Source organism: Erythrolamprus reginae, chromosome 9 (genome assembly GCF_031021105.1).
Source record: "Erythrolamprus reginae isolate rEryReg1 chromosome 9, rEryReg1.hap1, whole genome shotgun sequence".
Taxonomy (NCBI): domain Eukaryota; kingdom Metazoa; phylum Chordata; class Lepidosauria; order Squamata; family Dipsadidae; genus Erythrolamprus; species Erythrolamprus reginae.
The window spans coordinates 7,221,876-7,248,256 of NC_091958.1; the positions used below are offsets into that span (position 1 = coordinate 7,221,876).

Here is a 26,381-nt window from a genome sequence, read left to right on the forward strand (position 1 = left end):
TACCATCCAGGAGCAATGTTTTATTCTGTTGTACTTAAAAAAATAATAAAAATAGATAACCCTGAAATATATAATCCAGGAAATCACATTATTTTGTCCACATTAATAAAATGGACACGTCCATTATAATCTTTTATTTTAGGGGTTTTTTGCTCATTCTTTTTTTAAAGAATGGCAAATCAAGATATTTCAGCAATGAAGAACAAATTTTGATTCTTTTCTGCTGCTGAATTGATTTTGACACTTTTCACTGCCCCTTCCACCCACCTCAATAAAAAATGATATGAAAAACAGACCATAACCCTTTTCTCCTACCTGTAGTTACAAAATCCTATAGAATTCATGATTAAAACATTCGATAAAACTATATTTAAAAAATAGAACTTTCCATCCTATTTCTGTTCCAAAACTTTTTTCTTTCTGTCCAATGTCTCTTGATAGGCAATAAATCTTCTTAAATTCAACTTCACGTTGTCTAGAACGCATAATTGTTCTGTGTTATACTGTCCTCTGCCTTCCTTTCGCATCTGCAGAAAAAAATGTGGGAGCTCTAAATGATAGGTAGATGATAGATAGATGGATGGATGGATGGATGGATGGATGGATGGATGGATGGATAGATGGATAGATTCTGTTGTGGTTAGCTCTGGCCCAGCTCCTGCCCCAAGGACTGTGGATGTGGGGGAGACATCCACATGCTGCAGGCCTGTTTTGCCCCCAGTGGAATCTGCTGATAAAGGCTCCTCTGACCAAGAAGACATGAGTGACAGGGAGGAGGAGAGTGTGGCAGACAACTCAGAAGGAGATCAATTATCTAGCTCCTCCTTGGATTCAGAACAAGAGTTAATGATACAGCCACGCATGCGGAGAGCGATGCATAGGCAACAACAACTGAGAGATTATTATCAAAGAAAATGAGGCCACCTGTGGTTGGGTGGGGCTGTGGTAATTAGTGAGGCTGCTATAAAGAGCAGCCTGTGGGTTTGGCCATTGTGGAGGATTATCTGATCCTTGTGTTTCGTGCCTGCTTTGACCTTTGTGTGCTGATTTTCCCCCCCTTTGAAACTCAACCAGAGCAAAGTGTGTTTCACTTTGTGAAAGAAGAAGGACTGTGAATTGCCTCACAGCTGCAAGCTAAGTATCACAGAACTGATAAGGGACTTGTAGAAATTACCAGTTTGTTTGGAGACGAGTGCTCTTTGCTATATCAAAAGAGGGCTTAGGTTAAGTGAATTTTCATTATAAAGAACATTGTTTTGAATTTTCAAACGTGTGTGTGTCTGAAATTTGTACCTGAGAATTTTTGGGAGGAGTCTACCAGAGAGCCCAACAACAGATTCTAGCCAATCCCCCATCTTTCAATTTTAAAAAATCATATCAAGCAAAGTTGTCAGTGACAAAAAGTCTAGCCATGCCATTTCAAAATGCATTGCTGAACCATGAGGACTAGTAACGTGGGGATTTTAAAATAAAGCCGATGTTGGGATTTTCAGGAAATCAATGAACGAACGCAACCAGGCAAGAAAAGTTAGCTGTTTACATGTGTAACCCAATAGTGGGTTCTAAAACCCTTTACCACCAGTTTGTGCCTAAGCATCCCAGGCAGGTGGGTGGACTTTCCTGGTGCTGGACCTACTGGTTCTTAGAACCGGGAGCAACCTATCCTTGGTGAAACCCAGATGCTTCCCTAAACTGTCTTAGCCCTCCATCTTCTCCCCCTTCACTAGGAAAATTGTATGCTTACCCGTGACTTGAAAACGGGCTGGATTTCCTTAAGCGCGTAAAGCAATTTAATTTCCTCCGCTGCTTTCTCCGCTTCTTTGCCATCGGCAAAAACGTCAAAGAGGGCGTCCAAGGCTTCTCCTACCACCACAAGGGAAGGGTCTTTGGTCGCAACACTGAGGAGGAATTTTCCGACGTTCTGGAACGTCAAAGAAATGCAGAATCTGAAGTTAAAAACAGAGACTCTGGAGGTCTTTTAATCCAAGTGGGAGGGCCTATACCAGCGATGGCAAACCATTTTGTTTTGGCTCGGGTACCGAAACGTTGTGCACAAGTCTCTAGCTGGAGTTAGAGGCCAAGGTCTCTAACTCAAAAACTCTGATTTATTTCTTAAATGTTATTTGGAACACTGATAATGCGCGCCTGCTCCATTTATTCATTTTATTTTATTTATATACCGCTTACTCCAGAACGGACTTTGAATAGGAATAAATACAACAATAATGAAAACACTTAAAATCTAATAATATAAAAACCATACATAGAAACATAGAATCCAATAAATAATAATAATAATTTTTAGTAACATAGAAATATAGAAGACTGACGGCAGACAAAGACCTCCTGGTCCATCTAGTCTGCCCTTATACTATTTCCTGTATTTTATCTTAGGATGGATATATGTTTATCCCAGGCGTGTTTAAATTCAGTTACTGTGGATTGACCAAGCACGTCTGCTGGAAGTTTGTTCCAAGGATCTACTACTCTTTCAGTAAAATAATATTTTCTCATGTTGCTTTTGATCTTTCCCCCAACTAACTTCAGATTGTGTCCCCTTGTTCTTGTGTTCACTTTCCTATTAAAAACACTTCCCTCCTGGACCTTATTGAACCCTTTAACATATTTAAACGTTTTGATCATGTCCCCCCTTTCCCTTCTGTCCTCCAGACTATACAGATTGTGTTCATGAAGTCTTTCCTGATACGTTTTATGCTTAAGACCTTCCACCATTCTTGTAGCCCATCTTTGGAGCCGTTCAATTTTGTCAATATCTTTTTGTAGGTACCTACATTACCTACAATCAACCTAATTCCAGGCCTACCAGAATGTCCTCCCCCTGTGTATGCGCAAAACCTCCTTCCCTCTCCCCCTGCGCACGGGCACAGGCCTCACTGAAGTCTCCGGACTTCCGGTAGAGCCTTCTCTGTGGCGGCCCCAGCCCTCTGGAACCAACTCCCCCCAGAGATTAGGACTGTACCCACCCTCCTTGCCTTTCGCAAGTCATTAAAAACCTATCTCTGCCACCAGGCATGGGGAAATTAACACACACCCCAATTGTCAAGGTTGGTGTATGGTTTGATTGGATTGTGTGATTATTTTATTGTAAGGGTTTTAAATTGTATTTGGTGTATGGTTTGATTGGATTGTGTGATTATTTTATTGTAAGGGTTTTCAATTGTATTTTTTTTAAATTGGATTTGTACACTTTATGTTGTTGTGAGCCGCCCTGAGTCTTCGGAGAGGGGCAGCATACAAATCTAATAAATTATTATTATTATTATTAAATTATTATTTACCTTGAGCGTCTCCGCGGTGTCTTCCACTTTGGCAAGCACACTCCCAGCAATTCCCAAAATGCTAACAACATTTATTCGGACGCTGATGTTTGTGCTCTGAATTCCGGTGTCGCACAGAGTCATGAGCTGCTCCGGGGTCATGGACTGTTTTAAGGGAAGAGGAAGGAAAAGAAATCACAGCCCTTGAGTCAAACGTCCTTCGCCCGTTTTCCAAACTTCTGGTTTGCCCATTATGCAGTGGAAGTGATGTGCCGGTGCCTGGAGGCTGTTGGGGTCTGGATGGGTGTCAACAGGCTCAAACTCAACCCTGATAAGACGAAGTGGCTGAGGGTTTTGCCTCCCAAGGACAAATCCATCTGTCCATCAATTACCCGGGGGGGGGGGGGGGAATCATTAACCCCCTCAGAGAGGGTCCGCAACTTGGGCGTCCTCCTCAATCCACTGCTCACATTAGAGAAACATCTTTCAGCTGTGGCAAGGGGTACGTTTGCCCAAGTTCGCCTGGGGCACCAGTTGTGGCCCTCTGGACCGGGAGTCACTGCTGATAGTCACTCATGCCCTCATCACCTTGAGGCTCGACTACTGTAACACTCTCTACATGGGGCTACCTTTGAAGAGTGTTTGGAAACTCCAGATCGTGCAGAATGCAGCTGCAAGAGTTATCATGGGCTTTCCTAAATATGCCCATGTTACTACAACACTCCGCAGTCTGCATTGGTTGCCGATCGGTTTCCGATCACAATTCAAAGTGTTGGTTATGACCTATAAAGCCCTTCATGGCATCGGACCAGAATATCTCCGGGATCGCCTTCTGCCGCACGAATCCCAGCGACCAGTTAGGTCCCACAGAGTTGGCCTTCTCCGGGTCCCGTCGACTAAACAATGTAGTTTGGCGGGACTCAGGGGAAGAGCCTTCTCTGTGGCGGCCCCGACTCTCTGGAACCAGCTCCCCCCAGATATCAGAGTTGCCCCCACTCTCCTTGCCTTTCGTAAGCTCTTAAAAACCCACCCCTGTCGTCAGGCATGGGGGGATTGAAATATTCCCTTCCCCATGGCTTATAAAATTTATGTATGGTATGACTGTATGTATGACTGATCTCTTAAATTGGGGTTTTTAGATTTTTAATATTAGATTTGTTTACGTTGTCTTTTTACTGTTGTTAGCCGCCCCGAGTCTGCGGAGAGGGGCGGCATACAAATCGAATGAATGAATGAATGACTTATATATAGCACTCCGGAGAGAGATGAGTAACTTACAGAAGTAAGATGCAGATGGCAAAACGCCCAGAAAACTCACCTGAGTTATATTATTGGATGCCAACATTTGCAAAAGAGCTCGCAACGCACTGGTGACAGCTTCTAGAAACTCCATCTCTTTTGAAAATTCTGTCCCAAAATAAAAAAAAACACATTTTCTTTGAGCTGAAAACAAAAGTTATACAGACAATCCTCAATTTATGACAGGGGTGAAATTCCAAAATTTTACCTAACGGTTCTGTGGATGTCGCAGGAGAAGGATACTGCAAAATAGTAGTATTTGGGATGGCTAGTCTAGTGAAGAGAAGGACTAGGGGAGACATGAAAGCAGTCTTCCAGAGAGAAGGGGATCCAGCTATCTTCCAAAGCAGGAAATTGAACAAGAAGAGATTCAACCTGGAAATTGTTGTGGTTGGCTCTGGCCCAGTTCCTGCCCCAGGGAATGGGGAGGTGGATGCAGGGGAAACTTCAACATGTCGCAGGCCTGTGTTATTGCCGGCAGAATCAGTTCAGAGTTGTTTCCTCGGACGAAGAAGAAGGTGGGAGTGACTCGGCAGAGGAGGGCTTGGCACACAGCCAAGGCAGTCAATCTCCCTTATCTTCCATTGATTCAAATGATGATGTTTTGGACCTACGCAAGCGCAGAATTATGCGTAGAAGAGACCAAGTAAGAACATATTACAGGAAATAAGGGAGGCCACCTGTGTTTGGGTGGGGCTCCAGTAATTAGGGCTGCTGCTATAAATAGCAGCATGTGGGTTTGGCCGTTGTGGAAGAATACCTGATCGCAGTTCGTCAGGAATCTTGTGTTGTTGGACTTTGTTGCTTTTTCACGCCTTGGAAACCAAAGCAGAGCAAAGTGTGTATGTGTGTCTCACTTCGTTGGACGAAGGGGTGTGAAGTTTCTTCACAGCTGCTGGCTAAGTACTTAATGACTACTTAAGGGAAATTGTACAGACTACCCGGTTGTTTTGGGAAGAGTGCTCTTTGCAATACAAAAAGAGTGCTTAGTTTATTTTGAATTTTGTGATAAAGAACATAGTTTTCAATTTTTAAACGTGTGTGTGTCTGAAATTTGTACCCTTGAATTTTTGGGAGACTCCTATCAGAGAACCTGGCAGAACACGTACCAGTAGCCAGAGGTGGTATTTGCCGGTTCTCTGAACTACTCAAAATTCCCGGTACCGTTATTCCAGAACCTGCTGACTTTCACCCCGACTTACGACAACAAATGAGCCCCAGGTTGATGGGGCTAAGTGAGAAATTTGATAATGTGTTTTTCAACCTCAGCAACTTACTTACTTACTTACTCATTTACTCACACTCACTCACTCACTCACTCATTTATTTATTTATTTATTGGATTTGTATGCCGCCCGAGTCTCTCCGTAGACTCGGGGCGGCTAACAACAGTGGTAAAAACAACATGCGACAAATCCAATATTAAAGTAGCTAAAACCCCTTATTTTAAAACCAATCATACATACAAACGTACCATACATAAATTGTAGAAGCCTAGGGGGAAAGAATATCTCAGTTCCCCCATGCCTGACGACAGAGGTGGGTTTTAAAAAGCTTACGAAAGGCAAGAAGGGTGGGGGCTATTCTAATCTCCGGGGGGGGGAGTTGGTTCGAGAGGGCCGGGGCCGCCACAGAGAAGGCTCTTCCCCTGGGTCCCGCCAAACGACATTGTTTAGTTGACGGGACCCAGAGAAGGCCCACTCTGTGGGACCTAATTGGTCGCTGGGATTCGTGCGGCAGAAGGGGCGGTCTCGGAGATATTCTGGTCCGATGCCATGAAGGGCTTTATAGGTCATAACCAACACTTTGAATTGTGACCGGAAACTGATCGGCAACCAATACAGACTGCGGAGTGTTGGTGTGACATGGGCATATTTAGGGAAGCCCATGATTGCTCTCGCAGCTGCATTCTGCACGATCTGAAGTTTCCGAACACTTCTAAGATAGATAGACTTCAGCTCCCATAATTCCCTAGCCTCCAGGCTGACTAAGGAATTCTGGGAAGCTGAAGTCCAGCCATCGTCAAGTTGTTGAAGTTGAGAGACACTGGTTTAAGGCTCCAGGTTAACAAAAATGGGCGACCATGAATTCTAGTCTTCCCTTAGGCATGAATACCAGCTGGATGACTTGGGCCAGTCCCTCCTGACAGCCCCAGGAAGGTAGAAAGCAATGATCCCTCTAACGTTAGAAAATGGTGCACGGCTATTGGAAAGTGCTGCGCATTGTTCTCTATACTCATGTGCGCAGTTGTGCAGCCTCCGATATTAGAAAATGGTGCGCGGAAGTTGGAAACTGCTGTGCACCATTCACTGGTCATGTGCGCAACTGCGCAGGCCGCGCAGCTTAGAGGGAACATTGGTAGCAAGAGGTCGCCATTTCTGAAAAATGCTCCCCCTACCCCAAAACCCACGGCCACAACCAAAAGTCAACACTGATTCAAAGGTCTCTGGCAGGCCATACCAGGAGGCCAACTACAACATGGATCGGCTCACGCCTTCCTTAAATAAATAACTCTACTCTGCAGGGGCCTACAAAGACGGAACAGCAGGAAACCCAATCATTAAAAGACAGAACTATCCGGTAGCTGCTGCAATTAGCAGAAGGACTGGGAAGAACGAGCTACGTTGGCAGCGGGAAAGAATTGAGTCCCACCAAGTTGGAAAGAGACTAAAAATCAAAGCCCGAAACAAACCTGGCTGAGCAAAAATCAATTGAGACAGATGCTGCGAGAGGGATTTAAGCGCTGAAGGACCCCCCAGGCTATCCAGATCCGACACCAGTAAGATGCTGTGAAGGCAGGTGAGCGCCCTGCACTGGATTGTGCTCAACCTGAAAGAAAACGGAACGAAGTCAAGACAAGGGATGAGAGTCTTCCTCTAATGTTGAGGGCCGGTCTGAGGCCTTTTTACTTATTGGTTAACTGTTGTGGTTAGTTCTGGCCCAGCTCCTGCCCCAAGGACTGTGGATGTGGTGGAGACATCCACATGCTACAGGCCTGTTTTGCCCCCCTGGTGGAATCTGATGATGAAGGCTCCTCTGACCAAGAAGACATGAGTGACAGGGAGGAGAGTGTGGCAGACAGCTCAGAAGGAGATCAATTATCTATCTCCTCCTTGGATTCAGAACAAGAGTTAATAATACAGCCATGCAAGAGGAGAGCGATGCATAGGCAACGACAACTGAGAGATTATTATCAAAGAAAATGAGGCCACCTGTGGTTGGGTGGGGCTGTGGTCATTAGTGAGGCTGCTATAAATAGCAGCCTGTGGGTTTAGCCATTGTGGAGGATTATCTGATCGTTGTGTTTTGTGACTGCTTTACTGACTTTGACCTTTTGTGTGCTGATTTTTCCCCGCTTTGAAACTAAACCAGAGCAAAGTGTGTTTCACTTTGTGGAAGAAGAAGGACTGTGAATTGCCTCACAGCTGCAAGCTAAGTATCACAGAACTGATAAGGGACTTGTAGAAATTACCAGTTTGTTTGGAGACAGTGCTCTTTGCTATACCAAAAGAGGGCTTAGTTTAAGTGAATTTTCAGTATAAAGAACATTGTTTTGAATTTTGAAACGTGTGTGTGTCTGAAATTGCATCTGTGCATTTTTGGGAGGATTCTATCAGAGAGCCCGACACAACAGTTAACAAAACAGCCAAGGAAGTTGGGCTGCCCTAGTCCCATCATCTGGCTTTTTCATGTCACCCCTAATTCTTGTCAGAAATTAAACATCCCTAGGTAATATAATGCAGAAATTAGGCCTCTGGTAAGAATGCTGAGTCATTCAGAGGCAGTTGAGCATGCAGCAACCTAGCAATTATGTGAAAGGTATTTAACTATGCAAGAGCTCCCTGCTCTTTCTCTCTGTCTGCTCGCTGTTAGCTGTGTGCTGTTCGTGGAAGTATGCTTTGAAAAAGCTGCAACGCTGTAAAAGTTGGTTCCTGTGAGTTATTGAACTAAGATACCGTGTTTCCCCGAAAATAAGACACTGTCTTATATTAATGTTTGCTCCAAAAGTTGTGCTACGTCTTATTTTCGGGAGTGCCTTATATTTCTCAAATAAGACAAATTCACAAGCAGAAAAGCTGACACCCCCAAAGAAAGTGTACCGTACGGTACACTGATTACGGTACGGTACCTGTCAGTATGGCACCCACTCACACAAAACAACAGCACTTATATGGTACAAAAGTATACTCCCACTATTGCAGCTTCTGGCCCCCAGAGGAACTACAGTCTACGCACTGTAGTGGAGACTGTAATGGCGGTGAGACAGCAGCAGACTGTGTCTGCTGTACTGGACGGTACAAAGCGATGGAAGGGGCCAGCAGGGGACACCACATTATTACAGTACCGCTATGAACAGCTTTGAATGGTACCGTATGTTTTTCCACCGTACCGTATGTAAACTTGACTATGCCTTATTTTCGGGGGGGTGCCTTATATTAGCAAATTCTGCAAAACCTCTGACACGCCTTACTTTCGGGGTACGTCTTATTTTTGGGGAAACAGGGTAGTTGTAGCAAGGTACCAGTAAGATACTAGTTTATTGCATGTTTATTGTATCTTCAAGTTGCCATGGTCAGGTGTGCCGCGAAGAAGGAAGCTCAGGTTCTGGTCTTGCAACTTTTTGCTGAGAGAGAGAAAGAGAGAGAAAGAGAGAGAAAGAAAAGAGAGAAAGAGAGAGAAAGAAAGCAAGAGAGAGAAAGAAAAGAGAGAAAGAGAGAGAAAGCAAGAGTGAGAGAGAAAGAGAAAGAAAGCGAGAGAGAGAAAGAAAGTAAGAGAGAGAGAAAGAAAGCAAGAGAGAGAAAGAAAAGAGAGAAAGAGAGAGAAAGCAAGAGTGAGAGAAAGAGAGAGAAAGAAGGCAAGAGAGAAAGAAAGGGAGAGAGAAAAGGAGAGGATTTAAAGCATATGATAAAAAGCACCCAAAGAAGAGAGAGAAAAAACCCCATCCCCTCACCTGTTTTTGGAAATGGTTCAAGAGTGTGTATACACACACACACACACACACAAGGGGGGAGGAGACATGGATGGAAAAAGAGAGGAGTGTCTTAGAGTGTCATTTTGTGTCATTTTGGTTGGTGGTGTGCCCTAGGATTTTGTAAATGTAAAAAATGTGCCGCAGCTCAAAAAAAGGTTGAAAATCACTGGTATAGACAGTAGTAGTAGTAGTATGAAGAAGTAAATATATATTTTTCACAACTTCCTACTGCTGCTGTGTTTCATTGAAGACTTCAACTCCATTTCTGCTGGTCTGTGGCTGGCTGGCTGGTTTGCTACTTGGGCACAAACAGGCTAGTTTCCGCAAATGCAAGCTCTGATAATTCTTCTTTTATTTAGACGAGCCAAACCCAAATTCTGATCAACAATGTGTGATCTCCTAAAGGAGGACGTAACAAGAAATGGAAACAAGTCACTTACTTTTTAATGAGAGGCTTCCAAGATGGATGTTGCATACAGACATCGATAGTAGCTCCACTAGGGAAAGCCGTTTTTTCTAGGATCTGCACGAAGTAAAGAACAGCTGTGGGTCATCGTGAAGGCCCCAATTCTTAGAAGAGCACAACTTCCCCACAAAATCTGGAAGTACCCTCACGTTCCTAAGACCATCAAATTCCTTTAACTTATGAAAAGTTATTAAAAGTTAACTTAAAAGTTATGATCTTTTATTGTGAAACTGCAATGTTGTCTCCAAAATCCTTTGGCCACTCCTTCCTTCATGCCGTGACTTACGAAACATCAGCAACTTGTTGTTGAATCCCAGCGACCGATAATGTCCCACAGAGTTGGCCTTCTCCGGGTCCCGTCGACTAAACAATGTCGGTTGGCGGGCCCCAGGGGAAGAGCCTTCTCTGTGGCGGCCCCAGCCCTCTGGAACCAACTCCCCCCAGAGATTAGAACTGCCCCCACCCTCCCTGTCTTTTGTAAACTACTCAAGACTCACTAATACCGCCAGGCATAGGGGAGTTGAGATATTACTTCCCCCTAGGCCATTACAAATTATGCATGGTACATTTGTGTGTATGTTTGGTTTTATAATAAGGGTTTTTAGTTGTTTTAGTATTGGATTGTCACATGCTGTTTTTATCATTGTTGTTAGCCGCCCCGAGTCTACGGAGAGGGGCGGCATACAAATCCAATTAATAATAATAATAATAATAATAATAATAATAATAATAACAACAACAACAACAACAACTTGTGCACTCAATCGAAAGGGGAAGAGGATGGAGAATTACGCATGCATACAATGGATACTTATATGAATTCTCATTATACGGACACTCCTATCACATCCTCAAATACAACTATATTAATGCAGGCATTCTGTGAACGTATCTGAAGGGCACCAACTTGGAGAAAAGAAAGGACGTCTAGTGTATTGTGTGACCTCCACATTACTTAACTTGTAATCCACATTTTAAGGCTTAGCATGTGGTGTGAACTCAGTCAAAGGTGAGAAAACAATTGCTGCCAACCTGCCTTCCATTGAGGACCTGTGTACTACACCAGTCAAAAAGAGGATCATGAAAGTACAGTCATACCTCGTCTTACGAACCTAATTGGTTCCAGGGGGAGGTTCGTAAGACGAAAGGTTCGTAAGACGAAACATTGTTTCCCATAGGAAACAATGTAAAGTCAATTAATCCGTGCAACAACAAAAAAACCGCGAAAAAAACGCTGCTGCCCGGCTGTCACCTTTTAAAACAGCCCGGGGGCTTCTCAGCGACCTCCAGAACGCAGAACGCCAAACCCGAACTTCCGCAGCCCGGCTGTCACCTTTTAAAACTGAAGTTCAGGTTTGGCGTTCGTAACACGAAAAAAGTTCGTAAGAAGAGGCAAACATTTTCTGAACCCTGGGTTCGTATCTCGGGTTGTTCGTAAGACGAGGGGTTCGTATCTTGAGATACCACTGTATTGACTGACCCCTCACATTCTGGACATAAATTGTTTCAATACCTACCCTCAAAACAACGCTATAGAGCACTTCACACCAAGACAAAGTGTTAGTTATGACCTTTACAGCCCTACATGGCATTGGACCAGAATACCTCCGGAACCGCCTGCTACCGCACGAATCCCAGCGACCGAGGGGAAGAGCCTTCTCTGTGGCGGCCCCAACTCTCGGGAACCAACTCCCCCCAGAGATCAGAATTGCCCCCACCCTCCTCGCCTTTCGTAAGCTCCTTAAAACCCACCTCTGTCGTCAGCCATGGGGGAACTGAGATAACTTCCCCAGGCCTATATTGTTTATGTATGGTATGTTGTGTGCATGTTTTTTTAAATTATGGGTTTTTAGTTTTAATTATTAGATTTGTATTATATATTGTTTTTCTATTACTGCTGTGAGCCGCCCCGAGTCTACGGAGAGGGGCGGCATACAAATTTAATAAATAAATAAAATAAATGTAATCGCAGGTTTGTAAAATAGAAACCGCTTTTGGAAACTCAAGAGGTTTGTGGCCTGAAGTCAAGCAAGAGCTGGTGACCTTCTTTGGGATTAACTGGTTGACCAGGGCAGTGTGAACTTCGGCTGAAAGGCACAGTGGAGAAAGGAGTTTTCCTTCTTCATAACTGTTATCCAGAAAGGTATCGCTTTCATCGCTGCTTGATAACTCTTCCCATTCTTCGTCAGAGGCGTCTAGAAATAAAAGGCCAGGCGTCAACATTCATGACTTTTGGCTGACCAACCAAAACTGACCCATTGTAAATACAGTGGAACCCCGACATAAGAGCTGCTCTACTTAAGAGCAACTCGAGATAAGAGCTGGGAGGGGAGAGATATTTTTGTTCTACTTACAAGCCCAAATTCGAGATACAAGCACCAAGGAGCTGTCTCCTGAAGCCAAACGCTAACTTCCGCGTTCGGCTTCAGGAGACAGCTGCGAAGCGGCGCGCGTGTTTTAAAAGGTTGCAGCCGGCCTGGGGGGCTCGGGGGGGTGCTTGCAGCTTTCTTTCTTGCTCTTTTTCTTTCTCTCTTTTACCTTCCCTTCCTCTATTTCTTCTTTTCTTTCTCCTTCCCACCTTCTTCCCTCCCTCCCTCCCTTCACTCATTCCTCTCTTACTCTCCCCTTTCATAAGTTTCCTTGCTTCCTTCCTCTGTTCCTGTCCCTTCCCTCTTTCCTTCCTTCCTTCCCACCCTCCGTCCATTCATTCACCCATTCCTCTCTTGATCGCTTAAAGCCGGTCCCTGGTGCAAAAAGGGTTGGGGACCTCTGTCCTACAGGATTGGGTGGCAGAGAAGTTGAACATATGTAAATTTAAAAGTTTAAGAAAGTTTACAAGTTAAGTGAAAGAAACTTCATTATTCATTTATATGTACATGTACATTTCTTCATTAAAAACATGTCTTTCTGCATAATTTAGACTAACTTTGTCAGTTTTTTGAGGGCTGGAACCAATTAAAATTATTTACATTAATTCCTATGGGGAAAAGTCGTTCGAGATAAGAGCTGCTCGACTTAAGAGCCCAGGTCCGGAACGAATTAAACTCGTATCTCGAGGTACCACTGTATACAAAAGATGAACGTATCTCGGTACGGTATGATGAAGGCACACGTATTAAAACAGCTGACCAAGTTGAGGAAAACTACATTTGTTTTATTTATTTACTTATCCCACTTTTATCGCCGCCCACCTAAGCACCCAGCTTACTTCACCCAAGAAAAAAGCCAGACCTACCTTCGGTGCAGCACATGTTGACAATGATCTCCAGGGCAGTTTGTTGAGCCAGAAGTAACGCACTCACTTGCTTCAACTCCTGATGGCTGCGCTAGGAAGCAAAGAATTCAGAGAAGAGCAACAAAGTTGATTAGGAGATTGGAGGCTAAAACATATGAAGAATGGTTTCAGGAAGTGGGTATGTCTAGTTTAGTGAAAAGAAGCAGATGAGCAGTGTTCCAATATCTCAGGGCCTGCCACAATATATATATGTGAAGAAATCTAATTATTTTTCAAAAGAATGATAAAAATTAATAAAAAATTCTTAAAACCCCATGTACACTCATCCACATTCATCCAATTCAATCATGCACAATATCAGTGTGGTACGTATCTCCGGAGGGAGTTTGTTCCAGAGGGCCGGGGCCGCCACAGAGAAGGCTCTTCCCCTAGGCCCCGCCAGACGGCATTGCCTGGCCGACAGGACCTGGAGAAGGCCGAATCTGTGGGACCTAACTGGCTGCTAGAATGCATGACAACTACACAGGAGCTAAGGGATAGGGAGGGGGCAATAGAGAGAGCTGGGGTTTTTTAGCCAAAACAAAATACTTTCTCTTGAGAACCAAGGACATTCCACAGATGGCCGGAGAGAGGAAGGGTGAAGTTACCAGGCAACCGGACAGCACTGTGATTGGACCGTGTGACTGGGGAAGGGAGAAAACTTTTTATTTTAATTAGGTAGAAACATAGAAGACTGACGGCAGAAAAAGACCTCATGGTCCTTCTAGTCTGCCCTTATACTAGTTCCCATATTTTATCTTACAATGGATATATGTTTATCCCAGGCATGTTTAAATTCAGTTATTGTGGATTTACCAACCACGCCTGCTGGAAGTTTGTTCCAAGGATCTACTAATCTTTCAGTAAAATAATATTTTTTCATGTTGCCTTTGATCTTTCCCCCAACTAACTTCAGATTGTGTCCCCTTGTTCTTGTGTTCACTTTCCTATTAAAAACACTTCCCTCCTAAACCTTATTTGACCCTTTAACATATTTAAATGTTTCAATCATGTCCCCCCTTTTCCTTCTGTCCTCCAGACTATACAGATTGAGTTCATGAAGTCTTTCCTGATACGTTTTATGCTTAAGACCTTCCACCATTCTTGTAGCCCGTCTTTGGACCCGTTCAATTTTGTCAATATCTTTTTGTAGGTGAGGTCTCCAGAACTGAACACAGTATTCCAAATGTGGTCTCACCAGCGCTCTATATAAGGGGATCACAATCTCCCTCTTCCGCAGGAACATTCAGAATCGCTTTTCACCAGCCTGTGCCTATATGATATATCCAATAAAACTATTATTTGAGGAATCTACCTGCATCGAAGTTCTGTTCGCTATGAATGTACTACTTGGAACCCTGGATTTATCCTCATAAATCAGCCCCTGGTGCTCCCATTTTGAAAGAACAGATCAGCCACTTACCGGCAGTAGATCTAACAGATCCTTCTCTCCTCGGGCAATCTTTCCCGTTTCCACTTCCATGCTATCATCTTCATTGTTTACACAGTTTCCTCCGTTCACTCCGTTTCCTTCAACGGGAGTCTTCAACCTTTCCGTTTCGGCTTTCTTCATTCGAACGACCGCCTCTCCGGCATCCACCGCCAGGCAGTCTGAGAAAATCTTCAGGATCGCGTTGATGGTTTCCGCCTGGCTTCCCGAAGGCACGGTGCTCTTGATGTTCCACGCTACCCCTGAAGCCACGAAAAGGATACGGTAGAGTTCAGTCTAGCCCAGTGTTTCTCAACCAGTATGTCGCGAGACATGGTCAGGTGTGCCGCAAAGCTCAGAGAGAGAAAGAAGACAAGAGAGAGAGAGAAAGGAAGAAAGAGAAAAAGAGAGAAAGAAAACAAGAGAGAAAGAAAGGAAGAAAGAGAGAGAGAAAGAAAGAAAGCAAGAGAGAAAGAAAACAAGAGAGAAAGAAAGGAAGAAAGAGAGAGAGAAAGAAAACAAGAGAGAAAGAAAGGAAGAAAGAGAGAGAGAGAAAGAAAGCAAGAGAGAAAGAAAACAAGAGAGAAAGAAAGGAAGAAAGAGAGAGAGAGAAAGAAAGAGAAAGAAAACAAGAGAGAGAGAGAGAAAGAACAAGAGAGAGAAAGAAAGAAAGAGAGAGAGAGAGAGAAAGTGAGGGGGGAAAGGTGGGAGAGAGAAAGACATAGAGGGAGGGAGGGAGGGAGGGAGAAAGAGAGCAAAAAAGAGAGGAAGGAAGGAAGAAAGGGATGGAGAGAGAGAAAAAAAAGAAGGGAAAGAGGGAGGGAGAGAGAAAAAGAGCGGAAGGGAGGAAGAGAGAGGAAAAAAAATTGTCCAAACTTTTTTTAAAACACCCCCCCCCCCCAACTCAATGTGCCCCAGGATTTTGTAAACGTAAAAAATGTGCCATGGCTCAAAAAAGGTTGAAAATCACTGGTCTAGCCAAATCTGGTCACTACCGAATTTCTTGTGCACGAGAGAAAGGGACAAGCCAACTCAAGCCAAGGGACTATTTATGTATACACATCACTAAAATGACAAATCCGATTTAGTGGGATAGAATATAATCATTAGTTTATACAACTCTAAGTCGCATAATAATGAAAGTTATCATCAAAGAGAAAGCATTACCCATAGTCATCAAGGTTTAATTAGCAAAAATATTTCCAATAATAATAATAATAATAATAATAATAATAATAATAATAATTTATTAGATTTGTATGCCGTCCCTCTCGGAAGACTCGGGGCGGCTCACAGCCATAATAAAAACAATGTTATAGCGAAACAAATCTATTATTAAAAAAATAAAGCATATAAAACCCTATCATATTTTTAAAAAACCAAGCAACACATACATACCAAACATAGAATATAAAAGCCAGGGGGAAGGTGTCTCAACTCCCCCATGCCTGGCGATAAAGGTGGGTCTTGAGTAGTTTGTGAAAGACAAGGAGGGTGGAGGCAGTTCTAATCTCCAGGGGGGGTTGATTCCAGAAAGCCGGGGCCGCCACAGAGAAGGCTCTTCCCCTGGGGCCCGCCAAACGACATTGTTTAGTCGACAGGACCCGGAGAAGGCCAACTTATCGGTCGCTGGGATTTGTGCGGTAGAAGGCGGTTCTGGAGGTACTCTGGTCCAAGGGCTTTAAAGGTCATAACCAACACTTTGAATTGTGACCGGAAACTGATCGACAACCAATGCAGGTCACGGAGTGTTGTAGAAACGTGGGCGAATCTGGGAAGCCCCAGAATGGCTCTCGCGGCCGCGTTCTGCATGATCTGAAGTTTCCGATCACTCGGAATTCGGATACGGTAGAGATCAGTCTAGCCAAATCTGGTCACTACCGAATTTCTTGTGCACGAGAAAGGGACAAGCCAACTCAAGCCAAGGGACTATTTACGTATGTAACATTATTAAGATGACAAATCCGATTTAGTGGGATAGAATATAATCATTATAGTTTATACAACTCTAAGTCGCATAGTAATGAAAGTGAACTGGATAGTTGACAGATGTTCTTATCAAAGAGAAAGCATTACCCATAGTCATAAAGGTTTAATTGGCAAAAGTATTGACAATGATAAAACATGCGTTAATATAAGAAAGGTACAGTGACTTTAATTTTGTTTTAGAGGTGTCTTAATATGTATATTTATTATCTTTCTAATTTAAAGTGTGTATCAAATAGTTTAGATTTTACAATTGGCCAGAAAATAGGAATCAATGTAAGAAACAGAAAGAAAGAAAAAAGGAAGAAAAATAAAGCTTGAACTAGGGAATAAAACAATGTGCTGATCAGACTAAGGATGATAGCCCGATGAACACCTGGTAGGTGGATTTCTCCCCCTCCCCAATAAACTCAGGTGCATCTTATACAGTGGCACCTCATGATACGAACCCCTCGTCTTACGAACGACCCGAGATACGAACCCGAGGTTCAGAAATTTTTTGCCTCTTCTTACAAACTTTTTCCTTCTTACGAACCCGCCGCCGCCGAGAAGCCCCGCCGCCTGGCTGTCACTTTTTGAAACAGCCGGGGGGGCTTCCCATCGTCCTCCTGAACCCGAACGCCAAACCCAAACTTCCGGGTTCGGCGATCGGGAGGCCGGCGAGAAGCCCCCCAGATGTTTCAAAAGACGACAGCTGTGCGGCGGGGCTTCTCGGCGGCCTCCCGAATGCCGAACCTGGAAGTTCGGCAAAAGTTCAGGTTCGGGAGGCCGCTGAGAAGCCCCGCCGCCTGGCTGTCACCTTTTAAAACAGCCGGGGGGGCTTCTCGGCGGCCTCCCGAACGCCAAACCCGGAAGTTCGGGTTTGGCGTTCGGGTTCAGGAGGACACTGGGAAGCCCCCCGGTTTCAAAAGGTGACAGCCGGGCGGCGGCGTTTTTTGCGGGGGGGGGGGGTGTTTCGTTGCACGGATTAATTGATTTTACACTGTTTCCTATGGGAAACAATGTTTCGTCTTACGAACTTTTCGTCTTACGAACCTCCCCCGGGAACAAATTAGGTTCATAAGACGAGGTATTACTGTACTCCGAAAAATACAGTAGGTCAACTTCACCACCTGCGAACTCTCAAACTCCTGAGCCTGCCCAGATTAGGTATTTACCTGCCACCAATGTCCGCAGAAGGGTGTGATCCATATCTTTCTCCGATGATAACATGACCATTTCCAGCGCCTGGTGGGCAGATGCATCGAAAGACGATAGTAGTTCTGGGTTATCTTCTGTCACAGTTTGCAAACAGGATGCTATACGGGCAGAGAAGGCGTTTAAATCTAGGCCACAAATCCGAGAAGAAAAAGTCATAAAATCAACCTTCCTTTACCTATCTGTCTTTCTCCGCAGAGATTCTCAATCAAAGGTGTGTTTTTTTTTTCTGGAGGTTACATTAAAAATCTAAAAAAAAACCAGTATATAAAAACATACACACAATCATATCATACATAAAACTACATAGGCAAGGGGAGATATCTCAGTTCCCCCATGCCTGACAGAGGTGGATTTTTAGAAGTTTACGAAAGGCAAGGAGGGTGGGGGCAATCCTAATCTCTGGGGGGAGCTGGTTCCAGAGGGTCGGGGCCGCCACAGAGAAGGCTCTTCCTCTGGGTCCCGCCAGACAACATTGTTTAGTCGACGGGACCTGGAGAAGGCCAACTTTGTGGGACCTAACCAGCCACTGGGATTCGTGCGGCAGAAGGCCGTCCCAGAGATATCCTGGTCCGGTGCCATGAAGGGCTTTATAGGTCATAACCAACACTGATATGTCATCAGTCTGTTAAATATGAGGTGAATTAGGATAAGAAGCACTCCAGGAGAGGTTAAGAGGGGGAAAGAGGAAGTAGAAAGCTAGAAACATAGAAGACTGACAGCAGAAAAAGACCTCATGGTCCATCTAGTCTGCCCTTATACTATTTCCGGTATTTTATCTTAGGATGGATATGTGTTTATCCCAGGCATGTTTAGATTCAGTTACTGTGGATTTATCTACCACGTCTGCTGGAAGTTTGTTCCAAGCATCTACTACTCTTTCAGTAAAATAATATTTTCTCATGTTGCTTTTGATCTTTCCCCCAACTAACTTCAGATTGTGTCCCCTTGTTCTTGTGTTCACTTTCCTATTAAAAACACTTCCCTCCTGGACCTTATTTAACCCTTTAACATATTTAAATGTTTCGATCATGTCCCCCCTTTTCCTTCTGTCCTCCAGACTATACAGATTGAGTTCATTCAGTCTTTCCTGATACGTTTTATGCTTAAGACCTTCCACCATTCTTGTAGCCCGTCTTTGGACCCGTTCAATTTTCTCAATATCTTTTTGTAGGTGAGGTCTACAGAACTGAACACAGTCTTCCAAATGTGGCCTCACCAGCGCTCTTTATAAGGGGATCACAATCTCCCTCTTCCTGCTTGTTATACCTCTAGCTATGCAGCCAAGCATCCTACTTGCTTTTCTTACCGCCCGACCACACTGCTCACCCATTTTGAGGCTGTCAGAAATCACTACCCCTAAATCCTTCTCTTCTGAAGTTTTTGCTAACACAGAACTGCCAATGCAATACTCAGATTGAGGATTCCTTTTCCCCAAGTGCAGATGAAGGGAAGGAAGGAGTGGAGAAAAGTAGGAAGGGGAGAGAAGGAGTAAGAAGGTAGGAGGAGATGGAGATAGAAAGTGGGGAGTGTAACGCAATAAAAGGAAAAGAGACTGATGAACAGGATAAAAATAGGTGCAAAATAGGGTATTGATTTTTGATTGATTGAGCAAAAATGTATAAATATGTATGTTATTGACATTTTAAGGTCTATATCTTGGCATAAAAAATGGAAATTGGGGGGGGGAATAAATTTTTTTTAAAAAAAATCTACCCCCTTTTCTTGGTAAATTATACAGACATCCGCGTGCCAGCCAAAGGGGGAGATATCAAATATAACGAGCACCTCCAAGAAAAAAGTAAAATATCCGCCCTTTCTTACCCACAGCGATAGCCAGGTCAACATTTGTATGAAATCTCTTCAGATATTGCAGAATAACCTCTAAGCATCCTTCTTTGTTGAATATTGATACAGCTGTACTGTTGCATTCACTGATAGAGACATTAAGGAAGATTTAGTTGGTTGCCAAATAAAAGGAGTTTTTATGCATATGTTCTGAGAATGTGTTGAAGTTCAAAAATTTTGGAAGGAAGTACAGAATGAAATAAATAATATGCTAAACATTAATTGGATAATTACGAAAGAATTAGCAACACTAGTTAAATATGGGGAATCACGAGAATTTAAAGAAATCAAAACAGCAGCTTTGGAAAGCGCTCAAGCAGTAGTGGTATTAGGGTGGAAGGAGAGCAATAAATGGACAATCCAGAATGGGTACTGGTACATGGTGGACCACATCCACTTCGAAATTATGGAAATAAGATTAAATAACTTTGATGAAAATAAACTGGAGAAGCTGCTGGCACGATGGAATAAGGTGAAAAATTATATCTTAAGTAGAATTTATGACGACAATGTGAAAAATAAATTCCATTCCCTTTTTGTATGTAAAGAATTGTAAACCGGAGCTAAGGAAGAAATTGAAACTTATTGTAAATAATTTAACCCCCTAAATGGTGGTGGGGGTTTTATTGGTGTTGGGCACGTTTTCTTTTAAGTATTTTTTGTTTGTTGTTAATTTAGTAAAGAAACCAATAAAAAAAAGGAAGATTTAGTTGGTCCATCTCCTAAGACAGTGTTTCCCAACCGTGGCAACTTGAAGATATTTGGACTTCAATTCCCAGAATTCCCCAGCCAGCGAATTCTGGGAGTTGAAGTCCAGATATCTTCAAGTTGCCAAGGTTGGGAAACACTGTCCTAAGAGTCGATCGCAGGGGTATCAAAGTCTGCTTAAAAATGGGGTTTTCTTAACTACTTTAAATTTTAAATTGTAAATTATTAGATTTGTTATGAATTGTTTTATTATGTTGTGAGCCGCCCCGACTCTATGGAAAGGGGCGGCATACAAATCTAATAAATAATAATAATAATAATAATAATAATAATAATAATAATAATAATAATAAACAACTCAAGGCCTGAGGACCAGATCCTGGGTATTTAGATCTGACCTGCGGAGCCGCCGGGAAATAGTGAAGGACCAGCCCGCGATGCCTCCATTTTCACTGACGGAGGGTTGCAGGAGGCCTTCGCAGCCCAAAACGGACCTCGGGAGCCCATTATCGCTAGCCGAGCGTTCAGGCCACCCCAGGCACCCATGGCATGAGTGGTGTCGACCTGGACCCGCCCACCCTAGCCACACCCATCCCTCTCCACTGCAAGGTTGAGCCCAACCCTGCATTTCACGACTCTACTGACCACACATTCCAGAGCAAATTGACAGCTTCATTAGCGATGTCTTCGGTAGGGTTCTTCTCCGCCTGCTTGTCTTCCTTCGAGGAGCCGTTGTTTTCTATAAATCCTGCCCGGCACTGTTTGAATCGGCGTAGGGAAAAATTTCACTGGTTATACTCAAAATATTTCTCAAAACCTTTTTTTGTTCAATTTAATGTATACACATTCTGTCCTGAGATGGTAGATGAGCACAGCATCTCTTTAAAGTAGCCATTTCTTTCTTTTTGCTTGAAAAAGAGGCAGCTGCTTTAATAAGAAAGCAGAAAATGATCTGTTCCTTTAAAGAGAGGATGTGTTCAGGCTCCTGTACATTCCAACACACCTGTATGGAATTATTTTATAATAATAATAATAATAATAATAATCATCATCATCATCATCATCATCATCATCATCATCATCAGATGATCCACTGGAACTTGTGCCAGAACTACCATTTCCCAGTGGCAAAGAACCAGTGGGATCATAAGCCCGAAAAAGTGGTCGAAAATGAGCAAGCAAAACTACTGTGGGACTTCCGACTTCAGACTGACCGAATTCTGAAACATAACACACCAGACATTGTGATCGTGGAGAAAAAGAAAGTATGGGTCATCGACATCGCAATTCCAGGAGACAGCAGAATTGAGGAGAAGCAGCTAGAGAAATTAGTGAAATACGAAGATCTAAAAATCGAGCTGCAACGACTCTGGCATAAGCCAGTGAAAGTGGTCCCAGTGGTACTTGGCACGCTGGGCGCAGTGCCAAAGGATCTCAGCGGACGTTTGAAAACCATCTGAATTGACAAAATCTCCATCTGTCAATTGCAAAAGGCCGCTTTACTGGGATCGGCAAACATAATTCGCTGCTACATTCCGCAGTCCTAGGTGCTTGGGAAGCGCCCGAATGGTGATGAAATACGAAATCCAGCATAGTGATCTTGTTTGCTGTGTTGTACTGACCTTTTAATAATAATAATAATAATAATAATAATAATAATAATAATAATAATAACAACAACAACAATAACAACAACAAAACAACACTACTATTACTACTAATAATAATAACAGTACTAATAATAACAATACTAATAACAACAACTATTATTATTATTATTTTATTATAATTATTATTTAGATTTATATGCCGCCCCTCTCCGTAGAGCATGCAGAACATACCTCCTTCAACAAAGCAACAAGAGGAGTCATAACGTCTTTAGTGACCATATCATTGCAAACTTCAAATCCTCCACAGGCACTGAGGTTTCTGCAACAAACCAAATTTATTCCACATTAGTTTGCTAAGATGTTTTTAATCAGCCAGTAATAAAGGCTTTTAAGATAAGGATAAGTCACAACACAATCAAAACAGGTCTGAAAGTTTTGAGAAACTTTTACCGCTGAATGGGGTAGGGGGGGATCTTATTGGGAAAGAAATCAAGACGAGAAATGTAGAAACATAGAAGACTGACGGCAGAAAAAGACCTCATCGTCCATCTACTCTGCCCTTATACTATTTTCTGTATTTTATCTTACAATGGATAGATGTTTATCCCAGGCATGTTTAAATTCAGTTACTGTGGATTTCCCAACCACGTCTGCTGGAAGTTTGTTCCAAGCATCTACTACTCTTTCAGTAAAATAATATTTTCTCATGTTGCTTCCGATCTTTCCCCCCAACTAACCTCAGATTGTGCCCCCTTGTTCTTGTGTTCACTTTCCTATTAAAAACACTTCCCTCCTGGACCTTATTTAACCCTTTAACATATTTAAATGTTTCGATCATGTCCCCCCTTTTCCTTCTGTCCTCCAGACTATACAGATGGAGTTCATGAAGTCTTTCCTGATACGTTTTATGCTTAAGACCTTCCACCATTCTTGTAGCCCGTCTTTGGACCCGTTCAATTTTATCCATATCTTTTTGTAGGTGAGTTCTCCAGAACTGAACACAGTATTCCATGTAGGTTTATTTATTTATTGGATTTATATGCGGCTCCAGTAAAGAATTCTATTCTATTCTATTCTTTTTTGTGTCAGATTTTCAATGTAAGCCTGTCCAATGTATTAAGGACTCCAAAGAGCCTATCTAAATATCGCCCTAAACCCACCATTTCCCCATACCTTCTATCTATCATCTATCACTTACCGGAGAGCTCCTGCTGCCGTCTCCCGAACCACTAAGCTTGGATCCAGTAGCAACGGGCCCAGCCGCCGAACCACATCTTGTTGCACAAAAGTTGGAATCGTTTGTTGCTGTTGCAACATCTTGGAAATGTTGGCACAAGCAAATTCACGCACGTCCGCATTGTGGTGCTGCAGCTAGAAAGGGAAGGAGAAGGGGAGGCAGGCGCAGGGAATTAATAAACCGAACAATTAAGTCTCGACAGAGGAAAATATTTGCAGCTCCCCTTTGATAAATGCAGCCCCCTCCTCTCTCTCCCTAATGCCTGATCCTTCCCAAGGCTAGAATAGAAAATAACAGGGCTACAAGGGATCTTGCAGGTCTTCTAGTCCAGCCCCCTACTTGGGCAGGAAACCCTACACTATTTCAGACAAATGATTATCCAACATCTTCCAGTGTTGGAGCATTCAGAAAATTTCTCCTTAGTTCTAAGTTGCTTCTCTCCTTATTTAGTTTCCACCCATTGTTTTTGGTCCTTCAGATGCTTTGGAGAATAGATTGACTCCTTTGTGGCGACCCCTGAGATATTGGAAGACTGCTATTATTTCTCCCCTGGTCCTTCTTTTCAGTAAACTAGCCATGCCCAGTTCCTGCAACTGTTATTCATATGTTTTAGCCTCCAGTCTCTTAATCCTGTTAGTTGATGTTCTCTGCACTGTTTCTAAAGAACCCCAACATCTTTTTTTTTACATCACGTTGACCAAAAGTGGATGCCTCATATTATCCAAAGCAATGATAATAGTGCATCATCATGCAGCATCTTCCAAGTGTGGCCTTACCCAAAGCACAATAAAAGTGCCATTCACACTTCCCGTGATCCTAATTTAAATCCCTCTTATTAATGCAGCCCCCTCCCCTCACTCCCTGATGCCTGGCCCTTCCCTATGCCAGAATAGACTCAGAGAGGTAAGGGACCTTGGGAGGTCTTCTAGCCGAGCCCCCCCTGCTCCAGAGCAGGAGAACCTAGACCAGGGGTAAGCAAAGTTGGCTCTTCTATGACTTCTGGACTTCAACTCCCAGAATTCCTGAGCCAATCATGCTAGCTTAGGAATTCTGGGAGTTGAAGTCCGCAAGTCATAGAAGAGCCAACTTTGCCTACCTTAGACCAGGGGTAGGCAAAGTTGGCTCTTCTATGACTTCTGGAGGGGCGGTATACAAATTCAATCAATCAATCAATCAATAAAAATAAATAAATTCCCATAATTCCTGAGTTTATCATGCTAGCTCAGGAATTCTGGGAGTTGAAGTCCACATGCCATAGAAGAGCCAAATTTGCCTACCTAGACCAGGGGAAGGCAAAGTTTGCTCTTCTATGACTTGTGGACTTCAACTCCCAGAATTCCTGTGCTGGCACGATTGGCTCAGGAATTCTGGGAGTTGAAGTCCACAAGTCATAGAAGAGCCAACTTTGCCCACCCCTGCACTAGCCCATCTCAATCCAGGCTCTCCTTTAAAAACCTCTCCAGGGGTGGACGGAGAGCCCCGATTTCTGAAGGCCAAGCCCGGCTTCCCTGCCATCGCCTCCCCTAGCCCTTAAGCAACCCCTCCTCCCTTGCCTTCTCCAGCAGCTCGGCGGCCGGGGAGCCGGCGTCTTCTTCGGCCGCTTGGGCTTCGGCCGCTTCCTCGCTCAGGCTGCCGGCCGGGGCGAAAGGCGGCGGGCGAAAGCGACGGGCCTTGGTCTTGCCCATCGCCGCGCCGCTTCTCCCACGGAAGACACCCGCCACAGCCGGCCTTCCCCCCTCCCCACGTGTGCAGCTGAGGCGCAGGCGCGGCTGTCCCCGCCCCGGATGCCAGGCGGGGGAGGGGGCTCGGCTTGCGGAAGGGGAGGGGAGAAGGGGAGGGGCCACGGGGAGCTTGGTGGGTGGGTCGGTGGGTATATATTTATTATTATATATTTATTAGATTGGCCACAGCGCCATCTAAGGGATAAAACAGAGGAGAGGAGAGGGCTGTAGAATAGAACAGAACAGAATCGTAGTAAAATAGACAAGAGTAGAATCAGAGAAGAATAGAATATATATTATGTTATAATATATTATATATTATACTATTATGTTCTATTCCTATAGCTTCTATTCTTTCTGAGATATCTTTTACTACGAGTATATCCTCTATAGCCTTCATCATGTATTTTACTATGTGTATATCCATTAAAACCCTCATTGTGTATTGGACGAAATAAATCAATAAATCAATAAATCAGAGTAGAGTAGAATAGAATCAGAGTAGAGTACAGTAGAACAGAATAGAATAGAACAGAATTAGAGTACAGTAGAATAGAATAAGATTAGAGTAGAATAATCAGAATAGAGTAGAATGGAACAGAATCAGAGTAGAATACAGTAGAACAGAATAGAATTAGAGTAGAATAGAATCAAAGTAGAGTAGAATAATCAGAATAGACTAGAATAGAACAGAATCAGAGTAGAGTAGAACAGAATAGAATCAGAGTAGAGTACAGTAGAACAGAATAGAATTAGAGCAGAATAGAATCGAAGTAGAGTAGAATAATCAGAATAGACTAGAATAGAACAGAATCAGAGTAGAGTAGAACAGAATAGAATCAGAGTAGAGTACAGTAGAACAGAATAGAATAGAATCAGAGTAGAGTAGAATCAGAGTAGAGTAGAACAGAATAGAATCAGAGTAGAATACAGTAGAACAGAATAGAATTAGAGTAGAATAGAATCAAAGTAGAGTAGAATAATCAGAATAGACTAGAATAGAACAGAATCAGAGTAGAACAGAATAGAATCAGAGTAGAGTACAGTAGAACAGAATAGAATAGAATCAGAGTAGAGTAGAAATTGAATCAGAATAGAATAGAATCAAGAGTAGAGTAAAATAGAATAATAGAATAGAATCAGGGTAGGGTAGGGTAGAGCAGTGTTTTTCAACCAGTGTGCCGTGGCACACTAGTGTGCCGCGAAACATGGTCAGGTGTGCCGCGAAGAAGGAGAAAGAGAGAGAGAAAGAAAGAAAGAAAGAAAGAAAGAAAGCAAGAGAGAGAGAAAGAGAGTGTGAGAGAGAGAAAGCAAGAGAGAGAAAGGAAAGAGAGAAACAGAGAGAAAGTAAGAGTG

At 43.3% G+C, this 26,381-nt stretch overlaps 1 protein-coding gene across 1 annotated transcript; it reads right to left on the minus strand.

The window, feature by feature from the left end:
• HEATR3 (HEAT repeat containing 3) lies at window positions 1-25,088 on the minus strand. Its single transcript, XM_070760199.1, has 15 exons — window positions 24,858-25,088; window positions 23,266-23,438; window positions 22,299-22,386; window positions 21,103-21,215; window positions 19,726-19,835; window positions 17,862-18,002; window positions 14,713-14,981; window positions 13,251-13,341; window positions 12,059-12,210; window positions 9,990-10,072; window positions 7,270-7,406; window positions 4,597-4,685; window positions 3,300-3,443; window positions 1,745-1,921; window positions 1-527 (listed from the first exon to the last, which is right to left on the minus strand). Exons 1-15 carry the CDS (start codon window positions 24,987-24,989, stop codon window positions 393-395), a joined length of 2,034 nt encoding a protein of 677 aa, XP_070616300.1. The 5' UTR covers window positions 24,990-25,088; the 3' UTR covers window positions 1-392.
• Window positions 25,089-26,381: the final 1,293 nt, after the last annotated feature.